A 26,272-nucleotide genomic window follows, 5' to 3' on the forward strand; every position below is an offset into this window, starting at 1 on the left:
CCAACAAAAATTAATTGAAGTAAATGGTGTATATTTTTTAAAATTCATAACTAGGACTTAAAATACCAGATCTCACTCTGAAGTGTATATATCCTTTTCAGAATGTAACAGCCTTTAAATTTCCAGAAATACTGAAGTTTAAGCAATTATTCAGAAATAGAATAAAATTAGTTCTTTAAAAAAGTATTTCTGACTTTAAAACTAATGAAGACCAATTTCCTAACACACTCTCAAGCTACTATTCTACATCTTCTCACAACAGTAACTACAGGTCTTACTTCTCGCCATAGTTCTGCGTCAGTTTCACCCCCTGCTTCAGTATCTTAAGATTTCTTCCAAGCTAGCTAGATTCTCAATAGAACCTCACTCCACTATCTCCTAATTTATCAACAGAGGAAACAGCAGTATATATGCAGCTGCTTAGAACTATACGCATGCTACTGACTATTGGCTGCCCAATAGATATCAGACAAGCCAAGTGGAATTGGCAACAGATGATTTCACACTATAGCCAGACAGATAACCATTTGGGTCAGAAATCAGGATATCTCAATGGGACAATTCTTGTAAGAATTACTTTACATTACAAAAACACTGCCCAGTAGATAAGCAATTCCTTCTGTACATGGAAGCACAGAAAAGCAAAAGTTAATGCAGCTGACAGGGGTACTCAGACTAACTAGATCTGTAAACATCTACTTTTTACAATTTTTATAATATCTACGATAATACTGCCTTGTTCTTTTACTTGGAAGGATCATAATTCCAGTCTCAGTCTATCAAATTTCACATTTTTGGCCTTTTAAAATCTCTGCAGTCATATGTTTGGTTTGTATACACTTAAACTCTCTGAACACAGTATCACAAAACCTATGATCCTGTGACGTCCAAACTCCTGTGCTCTGCTTTATCCACAGAGCAAGATGAGCCTATTTTAGCCACATTAGAAGCCAGGCAACAATTGATCTCAAATGACATATGTGGTAATAAAAGACAGCAAGTAAAGGCATAAAAACAACCATATTGCAGCTCACAAGATGAGTATGCCAGAGACTTGAATACAGTGATGACGATCTTTCACTTTTCCAAGTGTTCAACTTCTCAAAGTTTGACTGTTTCATGAGGAAACAAGGCCTATACAACTATAACCACTGTCCATCTGGTCTTGAAAACTAAGACCAGCAGCCAGTTTCAATCGATTTTAACAGAAATGGGAGATTTGCCTTTGATTTTGTCACAAAATGAGCTGTAATAAAATGATGATACTCTGAAATTAATGCCCCAAATGATGCAAAAAATCCAGCAGTCTAAGTTAATTGCTGTTGCTGCTCTCCTACTCTTCCCTGCAGCATGTTCATGCTCCTTTTTCCCATACTGCTTCAGAACTCATCTGACTAAACTATTTCAGTTGTCTGCTGGGTTAGCACACTAACTGAACAAGAGTGACAAAGCATGCAGAAACAGCTTAATGTAGGGTCAGACAAGCCTCAGAGCTAGTTCAAAAAGAGGGAACAGAAATGCAGCAGCCAGCAGATCAGCAGCTTAGACTGGCATGGCACTACAGCCTGAGGCAAAGTTTGCAGCATCAGTCTTAACAGTTCTCTTTCTGCAGCTCTCTGGCTTATGACAGTAAGCTATCAGTTCACAAGCACGTAGGAAGCAGGTATACATTATGCTTCATCTAGCCTCCCAACAAAACTAGTGGAGCTAATTTCTGGAGCTCAAGAGAAAACTGTTCTGGCATAGACACAGCCAGTAACCTGTGTCATAAACAGGAACCAAGTATGAACTCCTGAGCAGTTTACCACTTCATGACATACACAGATGCTGCAAAGATCAGCTAACAGTTGTGTGGCAGCCAATTACATTGCATACAAATAGTATACAGTAACTATACTGAATAAATTCTAAGAACAAAGTGACTACTTACTTCATTCTACTTACTTCATACTACTTCATACTACTTACTTCATTCACTTACGACTGTAAATGAGGCAGAATCCCTGGGAAAAGTAGTTGAGCATGTCTTATGGAAAGCCACCAATTGTAGAAAACAAAAGGGGCAGATTTAAAGTTGCACAGCCAACTTTAAAATTAAGTATTTACCAACTGATTCTCCTTTTTATTGCCACAATCAAGTGATACATAGCTTCAGCAATATCTTCCCCAGAGGAGCAAAAAATATTTAATATCTTAAAAAAACAGGAACTGAGTACAGCTTGGACATACTTAGCCAACAAATACAGCAAACAAAAGCTCTTGCTTAGGAATAAATTGAAGCAATGGATTACATGCTCAGAAGGGAGCAGAATGCTTCTTTGCAAGTGCCTGTTCCAGGATTATTAGTAGCCAAACAGTGACAAAAAGTAAACTAGAATTCATGCTACAGCAGTGTTTTATCCTCAGATCCTGAATTCCAAACACCAGCCTGGGTTAGTTCCAAATGTATCTGTAACACCTTTCTCCTTATCTGGGTGTCGCTCCACAATCAATTTCACTCGGGAAAGCATTGCCAGGCTTTCCTACTGTCTGTCTTGGCCCAGCCACACTTCAACTGCTCCCTTTCTTACATCAGCACTAGTATCTGTTTCACTGCTCAGCAAGCCAAAATGGGCAAGTGGTAAGACTAACCTCTCCCTTCTTACTCAGAAGGTTATGCAATGAGCCAAATCAAGAAACTGATCCAGCGGAAAACTATAGTCACCCAAAATGCTAGTATGTGCACAAGACTATGGCTATAAAATACATCTTAGAAGGAAGGATTGTTCTTTTCAGTGGCAGGCTGAACTCACATCAATGCAAAAAGCAGCTCAGGAACCACAGCACAGCATAGCCTACATAATAGCTTTCATCCAAAAAGCAGATTTGCTTCCTTCTCCCCTTCTAGCTCCTGTGATGTCACTATGAGTAGCATAAGAAAAGAAAAATAAATTCATGAAACCAGTCTAATAAAAAATTAGTTTATTTTTGCTTGATTAGTTGTCAGCTGCAGAGTCTGAGGGGCACTACAGCCAATAGCAGTGAAACTTCCAGGCTCTCCTAACTGCTAGCAGAGATTTGTCTACTGACAGGCTACAGCCAGAAAGTAGGGATCCATAGCAACTTAAACCAGTTTAACCCAATCTGCAGTTCTGTTCCCTGCACTAATAGTCATATCAGCTGACGTGTTACTCTGTGGATCACTTCCTGACTTGTTTGCACAAGCACCACTGCTTCCCAAGAAAGGTGAAAGAGGAAACGCATTATAGTAGTAGTCCCAATTTAGATTTACCCTCAGAATTCAGTTTTGATACCCATTTAGATTTACTGCTAGTTGCCTCTGATGGATAGACTCACTCCTTCCTGCAGAGTTTCACCTTCTTACTCAGAATAGCTCTTGTACTTCTCTGAATGTACCTTTACTTCTCTGAATATATCTTTTTTTTTCTTTTAGGTTTTAATAAAAAAAGTCACCTCCATGTGACTCTCTCTGAAGGATTAGACAAGCAATGATGCTGACAGCTCAGAAGCAGAAGTTTGTAGCTAGGACAAGGAGCAAAATCCGGTACACCCAATTTGGCAGCAGCTAACCACTAGACTAGTCGAGCCTTCTCAAAGAACAATTTTTTCCTTGCTGTTGCTTCATAAGACAGGGTGAACACCACAGAACTGAAGATCTGCTCCACCTTTCCTATCTCACTGCCACCTATCCTCCCAATCAACTCAGTAGAAAATTAACCTAAAAAAAGTTGAGTTGAATCAGCTCATGAAAAAGCATGACAGTCTCCACACATTAAGGGGAGCAAGACCTCCTCCTTTTCTCCTGTAACCAGCTGGTATGTCAACTCAGGTGCTCATGGAACTAAATCCCTGGTACAAACTGAGCTTAAACAAGCTGTCTGCTGCTCTTATCTCCCTTTAGGAAATAAAAGAAAGCAGGAAAAAAAACACCCTTTGAATAAGCTGTAGGTGAACACAGTCTCTAAGAACATACAAGTCTGAAACAATATAGGTTTTAAAAACAGCTAAGATTTAAACCAGATAAATAATACAAATATCACAAGATACAGACCTTTAATCTGACTGATGAGCTATTTCTAGTTCTTTGTGGTAGACTGCGCAACTTTAGATAGCTTCCAGATGTTTCATGAGCCCAATAAACTTCTTATTATAGGCAGCAACTCTTTCCCTCTCTCCTTCCTTTCCATCTGCATCATCTTTATGCAACTCAGCAAAGTGCTATATTACCAACCACAGGCCTAGCCATAACAAGACACAACCTAAAGCAGAGATTTTTTTTCCTCACCCTTTTTATCAGTCAGCTGTCTGTCAGTCACAATTCTGTCACTAAATGAGAACATTTCAATAAAATTCATAGGCAAGAGAGACTACAAAGTATCAGTCAGCTACCTCTACAATCAGAGGGACCTTCACGTATCAACTTAAGAAGGGATAAGAAGAAAAGAAAAATAATCTTTAAAATTCTTCATAATGACTATATAAGGGCGCTACAAAATGACTATGAAACAGTGCTGTAAAAAATGGCTTTTTAACTCTTTTCAAAAATGATTCAGCTTCAATGCTTAGGTTAGATAAATAAATGTATGCTGTTGTAAATAATTTACAGCAAGCCACTGAAAGCACTGCGCTAAGCTTTCCTTTCTACATAAAAATTAGTGCATATCTACAAACTGAAAGGAGCTCTTCAGCTCTATCACATTCTATTTAGTATGGCATTATCCAACTGGTAACTCTACATACTCTTAATTCTTAATAATAAAACTTTCTCCAAACAAAATTAAACTACATGAAGCTATAGAAAACTTGTTTATATCCTAGATAATCACAAAAAGCTTAGAAAGTTGCTAGTCACTCACAAAAAAAATTGCCTTTTAAAAAAAATGGGTAAAAAAAAAGTGGGTACTCAGGAACAGTATCATGAGATCTGTTGTGGAGTATCTACACACAGTTCAGTATTTCTAGTTAATATCACATGGTATCTGCCCTTTTAAGGATCAAATTATTACCGAAAGGATCTTATGTCAAGACATAAGCAGTATGGATCTAGAACCCTGGTTTCACTCTGAGCAAGTTCTCAACCTATACTAGCACCAGCTCTGGTAAGATGAAAATCTGTTTAGTCAAGAAGTATCGTTACATACTTGTAGAAAATAAGGGCAAGAGGTTCTTGCCATGCATGTTGCTAGCTTATAAGAGCTGTCCCAGAACAGTGTAGTGACACTACATACATGCCCACAAGAAGGGAAGGAAGAAAAAAAAAATTTCAACTTCTGAGAATTTCACAGACAAGTGATACAGTACACTAGACAGCTTACTTTCCTCTAGAAAATAAGGAAAGTTAGATCACCAAGCAATTACACTTTGTATCACCATCTTCCCCTAACAGAGATAACAAAAAAAGAGATAGTTGCTGCTTATAAACTAAGGATATCTGCTGAAATTGGAAGGCAAGTAAAAGCACATTATGCAAGAAGCTCCAAAGGTTGCTGAATTAATACACAGAAGAAAAACAGAAGACATGCCCATGGAAGATGCAGCAACTCTGACCATTTTATTCCACCAGTCAAATTATGTTGATGGAAAGAACTCTGACCATTGCAAAACTGGTATTTCAGCCATATTGAACTGTAACATTCTTTGGAAACTGGTAAATGTACTTGGATATAAGAAAACTCTATTTAACACATATTACAGATTTACTATTATAAATAATATGGGATTGAGTTTGTTATGTTGTTCATAGAGCTGTAGGGCCTGAACTACTAGTAAAAGAAAAGTCACTGAATGTCAGTGACCAATGAGGCAAGCAATAAAAAAGCGACAAGATCTGTTAAGCAAAATGCAGTCTTACACAGTCAGTTTCTGTAGTTGTCATTTTAAAAGACTGAGATCATACTGAAGTAGATGAAAGTATCTGGAATCATAATTCAGAATACACATGCAGGTGTCTTGTGTAACTGCAGACTTTGTTGTTGTTTTGTTTATTGCTTGCATAACCCACTTTGTTTTGTGGTGTTGAAAAAGGAAGATGAGCTAAATATCAACATCCTTCCTGGGTTGATGCTGCCTTATTTTTCATCTACAGTTTGTTTATAACTAATTGCTGAGTCACCAAGCAGTTAATCCACTTCCAAAGACTCTAAATCAAGCCCCAAAGATAAATTTCTTGATCATCATCGAAATTACAGGGCATGCAAGACCACTGGCACATCTTCACTGCCTGTAATGCTGCTGTAGACCACCACTGGGACAGAACAGGAGAGTGCCCATACACTCCATTAATTCCCATCAGTACAGCTGCCTGTTTACATCAGTGCAACTGATGCCTAATTTATAACAGTGCAACTGCCTTTGGCAGAGGAACAGTAACACCTAAACTATCACAGTCATTTTGGCAGCAAACTGTGCACAACATAAACTGGCACTTTGGTATTAGCTATATTAGAATACTTAAAAGGCTCATAGGAGATCTAAATAAAAGCAAAACCAACTTTCCACTATTGGCATATTTAATTCATTTTACCAATGATTGTTGCACAAGTTTTAATTAGCTTCCTAGTTGAGGCTGCCAGCAACTTTGAATAAATGCTACATGAAGTTTTTCACTTTTTGTAAACTTGTGAGCTGTTTTCTGCTCAGTGTGTTTCTTCTAGATCTTAAAATTTCTGTATTTGGTTCTTAAGAAATGGAAACAACTTCAGAAGTGACACAAATCCATTCTGTATTTCATATTTCAAGTAACTGAAGCAACCTTCAATTAAGGTGCAGAAGGTCAACAGAAACCACTACAGAGAGAATATTTCATTGTAAAAATTTAATCTGTTTATGATCACTGTATGAAAGCAACGTTTGCTGCCCTCTCTCCCACTCTGACAATTATAGTTTTTAAGATGCACCAGAATACAAGGCCATCTGTTCTGAAGCATTACGACCCTGAATTCTGCGCCACCATTTTGCATCATCCTGGGCAGGAAAAAACTTAGTGAGGTAATCTCCTGTCCTCTAGTTTCGTTTATGAACTGTCAGTCACCTAAGCACTCTGGAAAAATCTGAAGTCTTATTATCATCTATGATCTATTAATTATTTCAAGATGGTCATAATAACCATGATATATTTTTTAATATTAATTTGTACTACAATTTCTAAAAAAAGTCTGCAGAGTTTAAATGTGGGTTAAAAAAAATCATGTAGTAGTTGCAGTCCAGGCTATTTAACAACCACATGTATCATGCAACTGCAATGTATAATTATAGTACCAAAAACTCCAGCAACAGATAAACTGGTTCATCAATATGAAATATAATTCTGCAGGTATCCCTAGAAAAGCATGTAAAGAGACACTGTGCCATCAAATTTATTAAAGAGGGCATTTATTCAGGTATGAGGAAGACAATGAGAAATATACACAAGCACTGTAGCTAGCTTTGTTATTTACTTTGTCCTGCCAAAACTGTGATTGAAAATACCATCTATACCCACACTATGCCAAGGAAGCATAGAGTATGTCAGCAAAAGTGCATCAAACAATTCCCGTCAGCATATGGTTATACCTGCAGCATTCTTAAGCAATGTTATTTGCAACACTGTAGTAAATGACAAATGGAAGAGAGCAAGTTTTTAAAAAAGGGACAAGTAAATGGGTGAGGAGCTGGAAGAAGAGACCACAGACGCAGCTTGCAGCATCTGGGAAAGCAGGTAGTCAAAAAATAGCTCCTGTAAATTAGAAGAAAAGAGTCAGGCCTTTTAACTTCCCTTTGACAGCATGTCCTGACATTTAAACAGTTTGCTACTGCACCTCCAGCCCAGGCTGGAAACTACATCCTGGCAGCCCGGTCTAAAGGTACCTGATGGCACTGTCTTTGAATCACTACAAAATTCCTGGGAAGCAAGCAGCACCTCTTAGGCCTCAGTGCTGTAGGGATGTAAATAAGAGACCGCGGCCCAGGCGCGAGTTTTGCATTGACAGCAGCCGCCCCCCCCCCCCCCCATCTCCGCCCCCGCTTTTCACGCTCAGACGCCGCAGCCCGGGGCGTGACACAGCCCGGGGCGTGACACAGCCCGGCTCGCCCTGCAGCCTGTCACCTGGGCCCGGAGGCGGCCGTCGGGCCGCCGGGGGCCGCGGCCTGGCGCGGGCCGCAATGCCGCCGAGCGGCAGGCCGAGGCCACGGGCGGGGCCCAGCGCAGAGGCGGGGCAGCCGCCTCCTCGCGCAGAGCCACCACGTCGGCGGAGCCAACACTGCGGAAATGGGAGCGGGGAGCCGGGGGAGCCGGGGGAGCCGGGCCCGCCTGCCCCCGCCTCCTCCTCCTCCTCCGCCCGGGCCCGGGCCCGGCCCGCCGCCCCCGCCGCTCACCTGTGTCCCCGATGATGATGTATTTGAAGAGATACGCGTAGGCCATGGCCGCCCAGTCGCCGCCTCGCCGGCTCCCGCTGGCTCCTCGGTGACGCGCGCGCGCGCTCGCTCTCCCCCCGCCCCCGCTCGCGCTGCGGAGAGTTCGAGACGGTTAACGGCCGCCGGGCGGGGCGCGCGCCGCGCTCCCCCTACCTCCGCCCGCCGCCTCCCGCCCTGCGCGCGCCGCTCTGCGCGGGGGCGCGCTCGCTCCCGCGCCTGGGCCCTCTCTCAGCCCCGCTCCTTCCGCGCCCCACAGCGTCCCGCGGCGGCGGCGGCGGCGGCGGCGGGCAGAGCGCGCGGCGAGAACAATAACAGGCGCCCAGCGGCCCCCAGCCCCGCCGGCAACGTCACGCACCGACCTCCGCGCCCGGCCCCGCCCCCGACCCGGAAGTGCTGAGGTAGCCGCTGCCCGGCGCGGCCACCGCCCCGCCCCGCCCCGCCCCAAGGGAGGAGGAGGAGGAGGAGGAAGAGCGGGGCCGGGCGGGCAGCTTCTCTGTCCCGTGTGGGTTGCTCTTTTCCTTCGATTTTGTTGTAAAAAGGGCGGTTGTGGCCGCGGGCGGGCTTGATGATGATGGTTTTTCCCGCTGGAGTAGTTCCACTGCGGCTCCTGCGGGGAGGGAGGCCGCTCAGGAGCCCGGGCCTTGCTCGAAGCCCTCGAGCACCCCGATGTAGCTTTTAGTTTGCATCCACGTCAGATGATGCCGAAGGACTAGAAGGGGCGATAGCAGTTTGTGGGCCAAAGCACTGGTGGGGGTTTCGTTGAGGGGTTCCAGCACCGAGGGTGCCTCAGGCCCAGAGATCCAGGAAAGGCTCCGTTCAAGGTTACTGGGCCAGCTCTGAGCCAGGGGGTCGTGTAAGCTGAAATGCTAACCAGCAATTCTGTACAAACTAATTTATTTTCCTCACTAATCAAACTTGAGTTCTGGATTAGAAGGTGTTTTTTCCTTTCTTTGACTGCATTTCTTCATCAAACCAGAAGCAATAAGCCAGGAAGTTATCCTGCATTCAGAGCTGTTAAGATTCCTTAAACATCGCATGGAACTGGTGAGTTGCAAGAAGCTTAGGTATGACTTGGTCTAAACGTGTTTCCTAAGAATGCAGTGCATCTGGACCTGTGGCTCTTCAGCAGCCAGAGGTGCTTTGGCTCACATGTCAGCCCCGTGCCGATGGCTGATGATGGCCCTGTATGGAGCGCAGGGCTGCCTGGCTCTCCAGTCAGGTGCTAAGGCTGATGATGCCCTAGGTTGCCCAACAGCTCTGCTGTTCGTTTACGTTGGTGGAACCACTGAAGAGACACTGTCATTTTCTCCCTGGGAACCCAGAGGGTGACCTTTCTGGCTGTACCAGTATGACAGCTTTTACCTGTGTGAAGGTTTTTGTATGTGGCACTTCAGGTCAGGAAGCTGGACAACATTGATTTACACCATTTCTAACAGGTGTGTATCTAACTTGCTGGGAACCTTCAATAAGGCTGATTGTGCACTACACCAAAACCTATTTCCATATTTCATGACCTTTCTATTAGAAAGATTTTCCTAAAAATCAAAACTAAGCTTTTTTTTTTTTTTTTTTTTTTTTTTTTTTTTTTTTTTTAACTACCCTCTCCTTTGTGAATATGGAAAATGAATGCTTGCCATGAAAGGAAAGGCAGTCCTTTATATATTATGAAAGTTTTATCTACATTACTTTTCCACATGAAAAAATAATGTTTTCAACCTTCCTTCTTCAATCATTTGTCTCCTCCTTATTTTCCCTCTCCTTTGTACTTCTCCCAGTTTTTCAACATTGTTGATAAGGTGGGGAGTCCTAAATAGGAGATCTCAACTGTCCATGGCCCCAAAACAAATTCATGTGAGTGTCTTCGGTGTTGGATGAACTACAGTCTTCAGCTCCTTGCTGAATGTGATCTTACTTATTTTGCAACATCCGAAGAAGTGTGTGTTTTCATCCAGGTCCCTACGCTGCCACAACACTATCTAGGCAGTTGTTACCCAAATGTCTATACATTTGGTATCTCATTATGAAGCATTGTATTACCTTTTACTAAATTTCAGCCGTTTGGATCAGGGCCACTCAGTTCGTCAAGGATATATATATATATATATATATATATATGTATATATATATATGTATTTTATTCAATTCCAGCCATTGTTACCCAGGTTGTTAATTCAAAAAATTAGTAAGTCTTGCCTGGACAGGACAGAGCCCTGGAAAGCCATGTGTGGCATATTGTTTTAGTTTAACCCTTTATAACTGGCTTTTTAGCCATAAGTGTACTTCCTAGTGATTTCTTATTTTGCATTTTTCTTATTTGATGCAGTAGAGTGTCAAAGCCTTCCTGAAGTCAAGATAAGTTACACACACTTTTTTCTCTAGGCCATGTAGCTTTCCAGAGAAAGAAACTAGGTTGGTTTGATCATTGTCTATTCTTGAGAAATCCTTCCATTCTATTTATCACTTATTTTTTGCAATCAGTTGAACTTCGTTCATTTTTTTTTGAATGAAGCTGATCATGTTGTATAACTTGGCTTTCCTCAGCCAACAAGTCATATTTGAGCAAAACAAATTGGAACCTGTGTGTGTGAATCTAAAGCATTTCTTATCTTCAAAATCCAGGCATTTTGTCTCCACCTGAATACATGAAGTGGACAAGGTGGTATGCAAAAAACTCCTCCATCTTCTTTTGGAGGACCCTACTTTCCCTATAGGCAAAAAACCCCAAACCAAGCCAAACAAACAAAAACCACACTTCCTCATTTTTTTACTTATTAGAAGTGGAGTTCCACTGGAATTTTTCATTAACTAACAATTCCTGTTCAGAATGACTTTTCTCAGGAAAACTGATTTTTTGCCTTGTTTTCAGTGAAAACTAGGCTTCTGTTTCCATGTATCTGTGCATACAGGGGCCTGCCTCCATCCTCCCTATCCCAATAAATTTTCATAAAAAATGGCAACTGGAGGGAGAAGAGAAACATTGCTGAAGGCAAATCTGTAGCTGAAGTCAATTAAAATAACAAATTAATACTGAAATGAGTCCTCTAAGTGCTCTGTATGTAGGTAAGAACTTTGCACTGCCTTTGATTTGGTGCCCATCAGCCATGGGGCACAAAGCTACAGGAAACCAGGCATCCTTAGACCAAAAGTAGACAAGATTTTATGCAGGGTAAGTATAAGTTGCTGTCAATAGAGATAGTGGAGCTCTGCACCCAGTAACCTGCTCTTAGTCCTTTGCCTTGTTCTGGCACTGTCTGTGTCATCTGTTTATCAGGGAAATACCATGGCTAAACTTGAAATTTTTCTGTGTTAGCTTTTAGCCAAATGAGTTTCCTGTCCCTGCAAATCCCACAGGTGTATAAACGATAACGCTCCTGCCAGCTTTGTCTGATGGATACTCCCTTTACTCAGCCAGTCTTCATTCCTTCAGAGAAGGTCCCATGGTTATGATAGCTAAATCCCAGTATGGGACATCAGTCATGCAGCCAGGTGTTGACTCACATGAGCCCTCTCCTGCCCAGCCCATCTCTCCAGACTGGCAGGAGTAAGGAGAACCATGTGGTCTTCTGTGTCCTTCATCCCCATCTCCACAGCCCTGTAGTTACTCGTGATGTGTTCCAGGTCCCTAGTGGTAGTGCCCGGGATCCCTGCGTGCTTGAGCCACAAAGGGTGCTAGTCTGAGCATTGGACAAGCCTTGGCAACCTCTCCACAGAGTCCCAGTGAGTTTCAACTGTGTTTACTTCACTGATGGGATGTGGTTTCTGTGATCTTCTAGGCCACAAGTTTGACACAAGCAATACTATCTAGAATAATTCTGATCAGAAAAGAGAATTTCCATTTTATAAAATTTCAGTTTACTGTTGGGGAGAAAATACAGGTATTACAGAAGTTTTAGTGAAATGGAAGAATCTCTTTAGCACTGCTGATTAACAGCTTCCTGATTTGATTGGCAGCCTTCTGTTGAGAGAGAAGTCACCCTTACCTACTTTGGCATCCTGGTGAGTCAGAGAGATAGCCTGCTTGCCTGCAACCCACATAGCAGAGAAATGCCCACTTGGCTGACTTACTGGCTGCTTGGCTAGTCAGGAAGTCAGCTATAATTTTGGTCATTGACTGCATAGTGAACAGATAGCCAAATCACTTCTGCTTATCCTGGCATACTTTAAAAGGTTTTGTGTATGTGCATTTGTGGAGTATTTCAGTTGTGATCCTACTACTTGGATGTTGAGGATATCAGTGTTTGGCAGAGATTTGCAAGGCTAACCAACAGAAATTTGTTACTTAAGCTGTGGTAAATAAAAGCTAATTTGTTGCTAGATAAGATGACCGTATGCTTAAGTTATTCCGTTCTATCAGCAGTTCTATCAATTTCAGATTCCTCCGATTGGAGATCAATGCAAAATTGATTTTACTCCAAGTTATGCTTAACATTGGTTTAAATGCTATTAATAGAAGGATACCATGGACTGATTCTCAATTATTAAAAAAAAATATTTGCCAGTAGATATAATAGAAGCAGTGGTTATTTGATACTGAAACGTAAGGCTTGCAGGGGGTTGCTTTCACCTTTTTTAATGTTATTTTGAATAATATGTTATCTATCAGTGATTTTATGTAACAAGCTCTTTAGAAAGATGATGATATATTTGTCTTAGATGACAGTATTGGAAAGATACTGTGGCAAATTTAATACACTTGGGAAAACTAGAGTTTGCTCTTAGTTCTATATTGGAGGCTTGGGATTTATAGCAAAGCCTTAGACTTTGCAGGGTCTTTATTACTAATATAACTATTTGAGAAAGAGCCATGGAGGCATGCCAAGCTCTAGCTACTCTGCAGAGCAAACAATTAGACAAGAATGGGGGAACTGAAACACCAAAGTAGAACCCTAACATGACACTTGAATAGAACCATTTATCTTTAATTATAATTTGCATGATACTATTATTTAACTATTAGAAGTCAGTTATTACCTGCTTTTTGGTTTAGTTTATTTTTTTAAACATTTTTTTTGTACTAACTTATTTATACAGATGTGGAGTATAAACTGTTATTTGCTTGTATCTAGTGTTTATTCAGTCTGTTTGTACTTTTTCTGAATGTTAATTCTGTGCCACACTATGTTATTTGTGAATTTTATTTAGCGAATTTTTTGGAGGTTAGGTTTGTATTTTACTATGTAAGAAGTCAATGTATGATATTTTATTTTATATAAATGTCAAGAATGAAACCTTGCCTCATGAGAACATACAGAGCAGATCATAGAATCATAGAATCAGTAAGGTTGGAAGGGACCTCTGGAGATCACCTAGTCCAACTTCCCTGCTCAAGCAGGGTCACCTAGAGCATGTTAGATGGGGTTGCATCCAGGTGGACCTTGAAGATCTCCAGAGAAGGAGACTCCACAACCTCTCTGGGCAACCTGGTCCAGTGCTCCGTCACTCTCACGGGAAGAAATTCCCTCTCACGGTCAGGCCGAACTTCCTGTGCTTCAATTTCTGTCCATTGCCTCTTGTCCTGTCACACGGGACAACTGAAAAGAGTTTGTCCCTGTCCCCTTGACACCCTCCCTTCAGGTACTTGTACACATTGATAAGATCCCCCCTCAGCCTTCTCTTCCCCAGGTTGAAGAGGCCCAGCTCTCGCAGCCGTTCCTCATAGGGCAGGTGCTCCAGCCCTCTGATCATCTTCGTAGCCCTATGCTGGACTCTCTCCAGTAGCTCCATGTCTCTCTTGTCCCAGGGAGCCCAGAACTGGACACAGGACTCGAGATGAGGCCTCCCCAGGGCTGAGTAGAGGGGCAGGATCACCTCCCTCAACCTGCTGGCAACACTCTTCCCAATGCACCCCAGGATACCATTGTCCTTCTTGGCCACAAGGGCACATTCCTGGCTCCTGGCCAACTTGTCATCCACCAGCACTCCCAGGGTCCTTCTGTGCAGGGCTGCTCTCCAGCATGTCAGCCCCCAGCTTGTACTGGTGCCTAGGGTTATTTCTCCCTAGGTGCAGGACTCTGCACTTGCCCTTGTGGAACCTCAGGAGGTTCCTCTCTGCCCAACTCTCCAGCCTGTCCAGGTCTCTCTGAATGGCAGCACAGCCCTCTGGTGTGTCAGCCACTTCTCCCAGCTTGGTTTCATCAGCAAACTTGTTGAGGAGGCACTCTGTCCCCTCACCCAGGTCATTGATGAAGAATTTGAACAGGATGGGACCCAGTGCTGAGCCCTGGGGGACGCCACTAGCCACAGGCCTCCAACTAGACCCCGTGCCACTGATGACGACCCTCTGAGCTCTGCCTTTCAGCCAGTTCTCAATCCACCTCACTGTCTGCTCATCTAACCCCCACTTCCTGAGCTTGCCTAGGAGGATGTTATGGGAGACAGTGTCCAAAGCCTTGCTGAAGTCAAGGTACGCAACGCCCACTGCTCTCCCCTCCTCTACCCAGCCAGTCATTCCATCAGAGAAGGCTATCAGATCGATTAAGCTGGATTTTGCTTTGGTGAATCCATGCTGACTGTTCCCGATCACCTTCTTTTCCTCTATATATCTGGAGATGACATCCAGAAGGAGCTGTTCCATCACCTTTCCAGGGATGGAGGTGAGGCTGACCAGCCTAGAGTTGCCTGGGTCCTCCTTCTTGCCCTTTTTGAAGACTGGAGTGACAAGATCCTACAGGAAGAGAGTCAAGTGTGTGTAAGTGTGAATGAAGGTCTGCCTTTTGAAAGATGGAATTCCAGGTGTCAGTCTGTGAAGCATAAGAAAGTGAATAGCAGTTTGTTAGCCATTGTATTTTTTCCTTTTTTTTGGTAGAAGACCTAGGATATTTTGAGATCCTTTTTATGCCACCGCAGAATCCCCTTTAAATGTTAAGATTAAGGACTGTAGAGACAATCTGGCCTATTGATAAATCCTCTGGAATTATTGTAAGGAAAGGAAATTAAAAAAAAATCATTATGTAATGTTAATGTAATAAAGACTTGTCAACTGATTGATTTAGTACCTCTTCTTTCCATGTTAGGATTCTGAGAGTCAAGTTTATGGACTCTCATCATGTTTTTCTTCTCTTTCCAAAAGTTGTAGGAGCCAATGTAATGTTTTTGATGTATTGTATGAAGCAGTGGCATTTACTACCCTTTTCTATTGTCTTTTGTGAAATTATAGATGTTTCACTTTCATAATGGATTATCATAATAGCCACCAGGCTGGATTTTTCAACTGTTCTCTTTGTCTTTAATATGGCATTGAGGGAATACTGTTCCATCTTGAAGAATTGGCACATAATTTGTTATGTCTGTTGATGTACACTCAGATATGTCCTCAGGATGAGGGAACAGTTCTTACATGCAGTCAGAGAGCTGCCATAGTTGCTTGTTGATTTTTTTTTTTTTTTTTTTTTTTTTTTTGCCTTTAGCATTGAAATATCAGCTGGAATATATGTTGACCATGTAATTAAAAAACTACAAGGTTTTATCTTTCTGAAATTCCATTTGATTTCTCATCTACTCATTGCTGATTGGGTCTTCTGTGAAGTGCCCCAGACCACATCCTTGACTTTATACCTTACTCTGTTGATCAAACTTCATTTTTTCCTTCAAGTTGTTTGTGTTTTTTTCATTTTATGATAGGGGCTTTTGGAAGCATCGGCAAGGAATCAGATGCAATGATGCTCTTCTTTACCTTCTATGGACAGTCACCTCTGTTGCCCTCTCTAAGGCAATCTGATAAATTGATGTGTATCTTGAATAGTCAATTCCATGCATGCTTCTTGTTTGCACAGAATGAAGCTTAATAGTCATGTAATTCCCAGTCCTGCATCCCTTGGGCTTGATAAAAGGATTCTCATTTGTGCAGCTGGAATATAGGCTTATCTTTCACTGCTGTTTTACCTTTACTTTCAGGAAAGGGAATAATGTAAATGTGAATAATGTAAACCTTTGCACAATGACTGGTTTGCTAGGTATGTAATTCAGGATACAGCAAACACATTAGCATCTCCATTTTTTTTAATATCATTTTTACAGTACTCTTACAGATGTCCAGCTTGAAAGCCAAGTCTGGTTTTGGTGTTCTGATCTGTGGGTTCTGGTATCTTTAGTCTAGAGCAATCATGTAAATCATAAGCTGAACTGACATAGAATTCATGATGTAACTTAATTTAGCTCTTTCTCCAATTTCCTGGGCTAATGATTTGACCATAGTGATAATAGTTTTTACCTCTTACCAAGAATCATTGAACAAGTGTAAGTCATCTGTATACATGTGTTATCTTAAACTGCTCATGTACCTCATCTTTGCTCTCTGATTCTATCTTTGAAATTAATGGATCAGTTGCATGACTGAGTATTTAATCATTTAATCTCTATTTTACTTTTATAGCCTTCAAATTCTTGATGAGATGGATTTTTTCTTTTATTAGTGACACCTATGTCTAGGGTTTTTTTTAGTATCCTCTGCAAGCAGGAGTCTGGGGAAGGCTTGGCCTGTCAAGGTAGTCAATGGAAATGTGGTTGTGGGTATCTAGGGGTCAGTGGAGAAGAAAAATGTTAGCTCCAGAGCATGGGCTGCAGCAGAGGCCATATACAGGCAGAGCAACAGGTATCTGCTGGTCTCTGGAACGGGTGGCCTGGAGCAGTATGAAATAAATGAAAATGCTTTGGCATTCCCACTCAGGTATGAGAAGAGTCCCCTGCAAGGGAACAGAAGGAGCAGAGGGCTCTGGGCTGGGCTAGAATGAGACAGGATTTGGGGCAGTATGAGAAGAAGTATCTCTTGTGAAAGATTGGATAAGTGGACTGGAGAACCAGGGCCTTTCAGTGTAGATTACTGAGAAATTAAAATTCTTGAGTGCAGAAGTGGGAGACTAGGGACTGGGGCTCTGAGGGGAGTGCCTAGAAATATGGACCTCTGAAGGGTATGCAGCTTGGGCTTTGAGGGTCCCTGTCCGGGCAGCTCTTGCTAACATTTCAGTTATTAGCAGAAACATATGGTCAGAGGGTGTTTTCCCACTTTCTATTGTTTGTATTTCACTACTTTGTTTTCAGAAATACAGTATTTCTGCTAAAGGCCAATATAGCTTTAAAACACCCAAACTATATTATGTTGTTGTTTTAATCTGGTGAAAAGGTTCAAAAGTAGGTTTATTTTTAAAAACTTTTAGAAAACCCTTTAGAAAAGTGTAGTATTAACTGATAACCTTAGCTAGATGCTGTTAATTAAATACTAAAAGTAATGCATTCTACAGGACACCATATTTCTCCAGTCACTACACTGAATGTTTTATTCCAGATCAGCTTCATTGATAAATATTTTTTGAATGTAAAATTGAGTTTTATTAGCATTTTTTGTTTTCAAAATAAAGTCTTGAAACTGCATTTTCAAGTCAGTGCAACAAAAGGTAAAAGAGTAATTCAGATGTGTAGTTCTTCAAATTCCCAGCTGTATTCATATTTAAGATTTTTGAACACAGGGAAATATTTAAATAAGCTCTCCATTATCCTATTTATTTGCTAATGTTCTTTGCAAGTGTTATCATTACACCCTGTTTTTCCGTCCAAATAATCTTGTTTTTTACTGCCTTGGTTTAAAAATAAATGGTTTGATAAAACAGTAAGTGATAAATTTTAATACTTTTCCCATACAAACAGTGAAAACGCAAGGATCCTTGGGATAACCTTGAAATGAATAGATAGCCAAATGAAAAGATGTACTGAAGGGTTTTTTTCTGTCAACAGTGCTAGAAAATATGTACTCACATCACAAGAGCATGAAGTATTATTGCTATGCAGAAGATATCAGAGGTCAATGCAGAAGTTTATTATTTAAACTGTCATCATGGCAAATTTTAAAGTTTTTATGACATTAAAGTCTAACTTCTCTTAATTTTCCTCAGATCTCCTCTTTAAATTGTATTGGAAGCAGCTGGATAAAGAGAATATGGAAGATAACATAAAGTTACTGTACAGACTCACAAGAAGTGAAAATCACAAAAACTTTACTCATGGCAGGGAAAGAGACAACTTTAAGGGAATTGCTTTGTTTAAAAGGAATAGGAGTAGGCAAATTGTGTCTCATTTTTTCAAAATGAAAACTTTTTAGTCTAAAAGAGGAAAAAAACATAAGCGTTTCAATTTTTGCTTTTTCTCTCCAGTATGTTTTTTCTCCCCTGTTTTCTCCCCTGTTTTCTTCCCTCTGTTCCCCCCCACACCCCTGCTTTTCAAATACTTCTATTAACCTATTTTGGTACTTATAAGAAGTAAGGAACTGTCTAAGATTCTGGAAATCAGAAAAGTTGCTCAATGATTTAAAGTGAGGGAATCTAAGGGTCGAAGTCTCAGAAGTAATCTTTTCCCACCAAGGTATTAGTGGATAACCTACGCTATGTTTTTATCTGAAAGGTATAATAGAAATGTCTAGTAATTCTGCCTGAACACTAGCTAAATCATAGTTAAGGTGATGCTAAAGTGCTTCAAGTTCTTATTTAGAATAGACTAAACAAAGTAGAGTAAATGTGGAGGATTTTTTTTCTCTTCTTCATATGTACATTCCACTGTGAATATGCATTAATAATTATTTAGAATAGTTCAATAGTTGTTTTCAGTGTCTTTTCGGTGTCTTTTAAAAGACAAAAACATACTTATCCTATGCAAACATTTTATCCTACACCTCTGATAAGGATCAAATAGGTTTAAATATCATATTTGTAGTAAGCAGATGTTTGACCTTATGTTCTGAGGTGAGTAAATTCCATGCATTTTTGTAAATATAAATTGGTTTCTGACTTTTCCAACAAAGAGAATTACAGCTGTCCAACTGATACTTAGTTGCACATGTGTAATTTTAGAGAAATACAGACTTATACTGAGAAACCAACTAGTAGGAAATAGTATTTTGCTCAGGCTTATTTTAAAGTAGTTTTACCTTGATCACATTCAAGTCCTATTAATCCTATGTATTTAATGGGAAAAAAATGAAACTGCAAATTTAATTCTCATTAGTGCAGTTCTATGTTGGGAGAAATACATACCTGTTATACATTTATTTATAGCAAATGAGTATGATCAGTATCATATTTGATAAATAGGAATTTATACAAATTCAAACAAAGCCATGACTAAATGTATATACTGCTTTATATTTAGGGTAAGTGTGGAACAAAATGATGTGCTGGAGGAAATTCATAGCTCTTTTGAATAACATACTTTCATGTAGTGGAAGAGACAGAAAATGTATCTCTGGGACATTAAAACACTTTAGAAATTCATCTTATGTATTGGGAATGGATAACATTATTTCACAAGTTTGGTATTGTTAAAGTTGATAAAGAGAGAGGGATATTCATCATTCCCCAAAGTTACTTCCAAGCTATATGCACAAAGCACTAGATGATACTGCTAAAACAGCAGGCACACTTTTCAAGAAATTAAAAAAAAAACTACAGTAAAGGATTCCAGACATAAATTTGTGATATATATTTTATTTTTTATTTATGAGCAAATGTTTTCTTCTCAGAAAAAAATATACATTCTTTATTCTAGTCTCCTGAAAATGCTCAGTTAATGGTATCTGAGATTTTTTTTTTTTACTTTCTATTTTTTTTCTAATTTTTAATACTATTTAGGAACAAGCATTTTCAATATTACTTTAATACTTCTCACAAGCTCCAGCCTTTTCTTGTAGTAATAATGGATGATGCAGGAAGGATAAACTCAGCATCGCAGAGAATACATTTTAGAAGACCAGAAGGCCTATGCATTTTTAAGATCCTTAAAAAGTAACCCAGTAGCATCAGCTCAAGGACTTCGGATTTTAGTCACAATTGATGAACTTGGCTTAAAGGGTATTTAATATGCCTTGAACATAGAATATTGACCAAGAATCTGAGTCTACTTTTAAGTAAAACAGACAACACCTTGGCTTGTTTACACATGTATTGAAATGAGACCAGATTTTAGAGTTGAATTGAAATGAGTGGTTTAAATTGTCTGTCAAACAATAATGGTTTCTGTCTGATTATGACTAGGGCTCCACTGTTGAAAGAAGGGCAGTAGAAGGGAAAACAAAATCCCTCGTCAGAGAAGGCTGACTTGCTAACTGTGAAAGCTTTGGAGGGAAAGTCAAAAGAGCACTTCAGACTACACCTCCAAATTGGAACAAGGTCAGCAAGAACTTCTCAGTCCTTTTTTTCTCAAGATAGGGTTGTGGAAGGAGAACGGAAGGTTAGTAAAATGTTTTTGTTGTGATCAAGTAGAGAAGAATGAGAAAGAAAGGATACCTAAAAAACCATTTAAGTTCATAAGATATTTTAAACCTAAGGAGAATTCCTGTTCTAGAGAGCTGCTAGTAGCCATAGGAAGGAGGAGCACCTGGAATCAGAATGTGACGGACCATCCTAGAAAAGACTTTTGAGTCTTTCTCAAAGTAGCAGGCTTTGCAAAGATTCAAAGTATGGAAGAGATACTTCCCTAAATAACTTAGGACCCTTAATTGCATAGATCGTAGGGGCATTTCCTATAGCTGGAAATATTTCAGAAAGATTAAGAATAGTTTATGCAACAGCAGTCTGCTTTGAGAAAACCAAGGAATTCAACCATTTGAAATTTATTAATAGCCTCTTTCTCTGCTGGACTGAATCCTCAAAGCCTCACGGATCCCAAAGGTTTAAACTTCAGCTAGAATCCAACGACACATGCATAGATTATCAGTGTTGGAACAATCAACCATTCAGAGCTGCATAAAACCTCCCTGAAGATGCAGATGTACTTTTCCTGGTGCATTAAGTGATACTAGAGTTTTAAAGGAGGATTTGCTGAGAGTTTAAGTAACAAAAAGCCTATCTGTGAACATCAAGGGAAACAAAATGCCTTGGCTTGGCACATCCTAAATAGTGATAATGACTGTCTTATAAGTAACGACAGTCTGTTCTAGATACTTGTTTTTTCAGTTTGCAATGTCTTCTATTTTCAGTTAAATACTTTTTAAAATTCCATTCACAGAAATACACATATAGTCAAAAAGTTTATTCTGACAGGAATTAAATTAAAAGCGATGAGATATAGAAGGTTAATATAACTAACTCAGAGCTAAGCAGTGCAACACTAACTCCCTTTAGGAAGCCTATATATTTGAGATGATCATATGTATGAATAAGAGCTACATAAAATCCTTCTAGGCTTTGCTTCTGTAAATAGCAGCTAAAGTAACCTTTGTGGTTTAGTCTTCAGTAGAGCTCGCTCCTTGTTTTAACATAATTAGGTTATTAGCAATAAATGTGAACTGAGTAACATGACTAGCATTTAAAACCTAAATACCATATAGTTGTATACTACAGGCTACAATTTCCACCTTTACATGCTCTCAATTACCTTTAAGATCAAAACTGTGAAATAACCATTAAAAATCTCCATGACAATACATAACACTATTGTTAAGTAACTATACTTTGATACATTAGAACATAAAGTTTCTTCCTGCAAACCATGGCTTGTGATTGCATCCAACTTTGTGGATACCTCAGATATTAAACATTAAACAGAATCTACTGGTGTTTGATGTAATACAGTATTGAGTCTCTATTCTTTTCATGGGCCATCACTAACTGCAGACCACTGGTTTTAAGAAATTACATGTTGTGCCCTTCTCTCCAAAACCAGTGAAATTATCAAGGTTATATTGGTGTAGTTCCCTCAATGAATGTAAAGATTGATATGCATTTCAGAACAACATTTAATCTTCGATTCAGGTTAATTTAATTTAGTCATACAAGTTGACAGTTATTCCAAAGCACAATGTTTTGACATTGCATTTCTCATAGATATTTGGAGAGTTTGCTTTGACTCATTTAGGGGAAGGTCAGTAGTTATGGCTGAAACATCACTTTCTTGAGTGACTGTGAAAATAAACAATTTAAACTAGTATAGGTTATTGAAGTCAGTGTTTCTTTTGCAATATTCTATATTAATTGAGAGGGCTACACTACAAAATTTACTTTTATTATACACAAAGATGTTTCAAGGTTGCTCTTACCATGCCCCCCAGTCATATATTCCTAGGTAGAAAGGAAGGTAGAAAAAGCAGAGAAGCTTGTTGCTATCAACTTTTCTCTCTCCAAAATTTCACTTAAAAGTGGAAACAGCATATTTTGAGGATGGAGAGTTTGAATTTACATAGGCTTTACCATGGGAAGTTGGCTTAAGAACTGGGACATCAGCCTGTGACTTGAGTTCACCAGATTTGCTGTTGCCATGTTAAAAAGTCTGGTTAGCACCTCCTTATATTACACAAGTATTACGAAGATCAAGGAAGACTGAAGAGCTCAGTTATCACAATAATGATGGCAATGCAAACTAATTAAATATATAGTCAACTAAGCCTAGATAAACTATCATCATCTACTTGAATTCCCTAGCTGGAATGAACAAGTATCTATTTATATTTGGGTCAGTTTAATGATGGTGTTTGAACTGGGGTCATCTTACTCTTCTCTAGTAGAATATCATACCAGAGACAGCTGTATGTTTCATTACCTATTTTTATAAATATTCTCAAGGTTTGGGATTGTCTATGTAAATCTTTTCAGCTAATGAGATACAGCTATGTTAGCAACTCTATTCTGAATTTACTGTGAAATGCAACCAAAACTCTGTAATAGAAGTTGATCTGTCTTAAAGCAGTGATTAAGCATATCCTCTCTAAAATTTTATCACTCTTGGTGATATATATATATATATATATATATATATATATATATATATATAATGAATTCTTAACAATTTAGTAATTACTAAGTATTTTGAGTTAATAATTAAATCTATTTTCCTCAAGAAATTTAGCATACTGTGCCAGCCTTTTATCTAGAAAAAACCTCTATGGAAAGTAATTCTAGAACTGACTGATGGTAGAAGGTAATTTTTAAGCAAATACATTTTTAGGGATAGTGATTTTTCTTCCTTTTTTCCTAACTGAGCATTTCTTCTTCAAAACTGGCTAAAGTTAACAACTTTCACCAGGAAAGTGCTTACTTCTGAAGTAAAGTATTTAGGCTCCTGTATTTTTGTAAATATATGTATTATAAATATGTCAGGAAAAAAAAATTTCTATTTATATTTAATATAAATATATATGTATGTAATATACATTTTAGAAGAAGTTGCTTAGCCACAATCAGCCCAACCACTATGTCAATTGTTTGTCTTATTGTGCTTTAAACTCTTACTTTTTTGTGAAGATATATCATCTAATGAAAAGTTAGAAAAATCTAGGTGTTTCTTTTGGGTGATGAAATGTTTCCTCATGCAGTAGGCTACAAATCAGGGAAAACTTTCCTTCTATGAAGAGATTAATAGCTGCTAACCAAGCTACCTTCACATCTCTTTGCCTATATAATTGCTCTAACACAGAACTATGTTTTTTGCAAATTTTTTTGCATCTTATCATTTTCTTAGAAACAATCTAGAGAAAGCATTTGTTTCTTCAGCAAGTTCCTTATAGTCCTCTCTTAACTTCTAAGTTAATTGATCTTCTGCCCTGAGTTTCAGCCTTGCAGAAGTGAAAGCACAGGTTAAGGAGCTGTCATCACTGTAACTCAAAAGAATTTGTGTTGCAGAGGGTCACAACATTTGCCAATTACAGCCTATTTCAAAGTTAGAAAGTCTAGCTTTCATGAAAGAAAGGAGTCATTTGTCTTAGCTGTAGTCAGTGATCCATTACTGATTACTTGATTTACCTTGTAAAATTTGGTACAAGTCAGCACCTAGTTCCTTTACTTGTATGTCAAAAGAGAAAACAAAACTGAGGTGGATTAACTGCAGCATGTGGTCAAGTTAATTGGTTCAAAATTCTTTGAATTTTCTCAATATAGGTAACTGTTTCGACAGTACATATCCTTTCCCTCCCTTCTTTCAATGAGTATGCCAGTGGACTTCAGAACCCTCACAGGAGGATAAATTTCAGTCCAGTTTTAAGCAAAGAGGTTTCTTTTAAGGCTGGCCAACTGAATTCCGTTCTCTTGTATTAGCTGCAACATCTTTCTTATACTCTTAACATAGTATACTATGTTAAGTATACTTATACTCACAACATAGTCTTCAGTAGTGATATGACAACAATAAGGCTATTCCACATTCAGAGTAAGTTTCTCATCCTGAAGTTATACAAGATATTCTTCTGCACTCTTGTAAGTGCATAAGCATAAGATATGTTAGCTCAACCAAATCATATTTTGCTCCTATATAAAATGGATTATTATGGTTTATTCGACTATCAACCCTTAATGGTAGTTTTTTTTTCTTGCTCTAAAAGTGAGTAGTAAGATTTACATGCAGAAAGGCCTGGACTTCAGAGTTCTGTTGTATACCAGTATCCAGTTTCTCCTAATCTAATTGTTTGCAGATTATATCAGTCATTTTTCTTTTTGTTTTCCTTGATCATTTTGTATATTAGATAAAACACTCCTATCTCTAGAGGTTACTGGTCATATTCCTTTATATACAAATACAGACTAGGAATCCAGTGTAAACCTTCAAAGATATTTGAAGGTTAATCTCTGTGTTCGCTAATCCAAGCCATGTTTTTTTTTCCCCCAAACAGATGCTACCTATATATGCCGAGTATCCATTACAATTTCATATCTGTAAATTTACCACTAGTCTTGTATTTTTCAAATAATGACAATATGATTCTTTAAAATGCTTAGGTTAGTATCTTTTATATTCTCTTCTCAGATCACTGAGCAGTAGCATTTATCTAAAATGCTACTGTTAATTTTTCAATACCTGAGTCCATGTGTTTCCAATAGGGTATATTAGGGCCTTTCTCTGAGGAGAGAATTAATTCCTTTTCTTCTTTCAGCCTGCCTAGATTATAAGAATGATATCCACATGAGTGCCAATCTGAGAAAAAACACATTCCACACTCAGCAATTTCAATTTTGATACCAAACTAGTGAATTGCAAACACAGGATTTACTATACTCTACTGCCTTATATTTATAATTTCGGTAACATTTTAGCCAATAATCAAGTCTCCAGTCCAGCTGGGCCCAATTAGCAACTAACTCAGTTACCTTTCTACTTAATTAAAATAAGACTTTTCTCCATCCTTTCTAATAAATTTGTGTCTATTTACAGTCAGGCACATTTCCTAACCCTTCATGCTTTCTAAGGTATATCCTTTGAAAAACAGCTACCCATGGGATTCAATGTCCCATAAAATCTCAGCTTTTACTTTCTATTTCCAACTAATTCTAATTTATTCCCAGAATTTTAGGTGCCAATGTTTTCTGCTTTATTTCTACTCACTTGTTATTTTTCTCTATGGCCTCTTGGATGATTTTATTCTGTATTCGTATATCTCAGCCAGTGGTGGCAGATACGACCTTTCACAGAATTAACACATCCTCTTTTCAGTCATCCAGGTTATTCTGGTCAAATTCCACCATAATTATGATAAACCAAACCAGTTAAAGTTGACTTATCTATCCATGTACAGGGAGCTGTGATTTTAACTGTATTATTTCAATTGTTCTGGTTTTGGTTGCTGATGGTTTACAGATTTTCCATGAAGATTTGGCACATAGTTTCCTTTATGCTTTCCTGGAACAGTGTGTCAATTTTAATTTTTCATTATCCTCTTTCTGAATTCTCCTTTCTCTTTTTTTCCTATTGTAGTTCATTTCAATTTTTCTAGGTCTTCATCTTTTAAGCAATTTAATATTTGATTATGTCAGAATGGATTTTTGCTGTAATTTTATGCTATTTCCCTCCAAATAATACTCTCAGACTCTTAAATGTACACTCTTAAACTGAAGTAAGAGCCCTCCTATCTTAATACGAAAATCTTTGAACTCTTCCCTGGATAATACTTGTGAATAACTGTATTTTCCATAGTAAC

The 26,272-nt window shown here is 39.0% G+C and overlaps 1 protein-coding gene and 1 long non-coding RNA gene across 4 annotated transcripts in view; one reads left to right on the top strand and one right to left on the bottom strand.

Moving 5' to 3' along the window:
• RAB2A (RAB2A, member RAS oncogene family) overlaps positions 1 to 8,754 on the bottom strand; it is a 40,802-nt gene extending 32,048 nt beyond the window's left edge. Inside the window, exon 1 of the mRNA XM_062570339.1 lies at positions 8,353 to 8,754. Within this exon, the coding sequence (XP_062426323.1) occupies positions 8,353 to 8,398 (46 nt within the window). The 5' untranslated portion in view covers positions 8,399 to 8,754. The remainder of the gene's footprint in view (positions 1 to 8,352) is intronic.
• Positions 8,755 to 8,836: 82 nt separating this feature from the next.
• The window catches only part of LOC134137414 (uncharacterized), a 42,161-nt gene continuing 24,725 nt past the window's right edge, over positions 8,837 to 26,272 (top strand). For all 3 annotated transcript variants that reach the window (XR_009957689.1, XR_009957687.1, XR_009957688.1), the window contains exons 1-2: positions 8,837 to 8,893; positions 9,368 to 9,435. This is a non-coding gene — a long non-coding RNA (uncharacterized LOC134137414). The remainder of the gene's footprint in view (positions 8,894 to 9,367; positions 9,436 to 26,272) is intronic.

The sequence above is a fragment of the Rhea pennata genome, chromosome 2 (genome assembly GCF_028389875.1).
Source record: "Rhea pennata isolate bPtePen1 chromosome 2, bPtePen1.pri, whole genome shotgun sequence".
Classification (NCBI taxonomy): domain Eukaryota; kingdom Metazoa; phylum Chordata; class Aves; order Rheiformes; family Rheidae; genus Rhea; species Rhea pennata.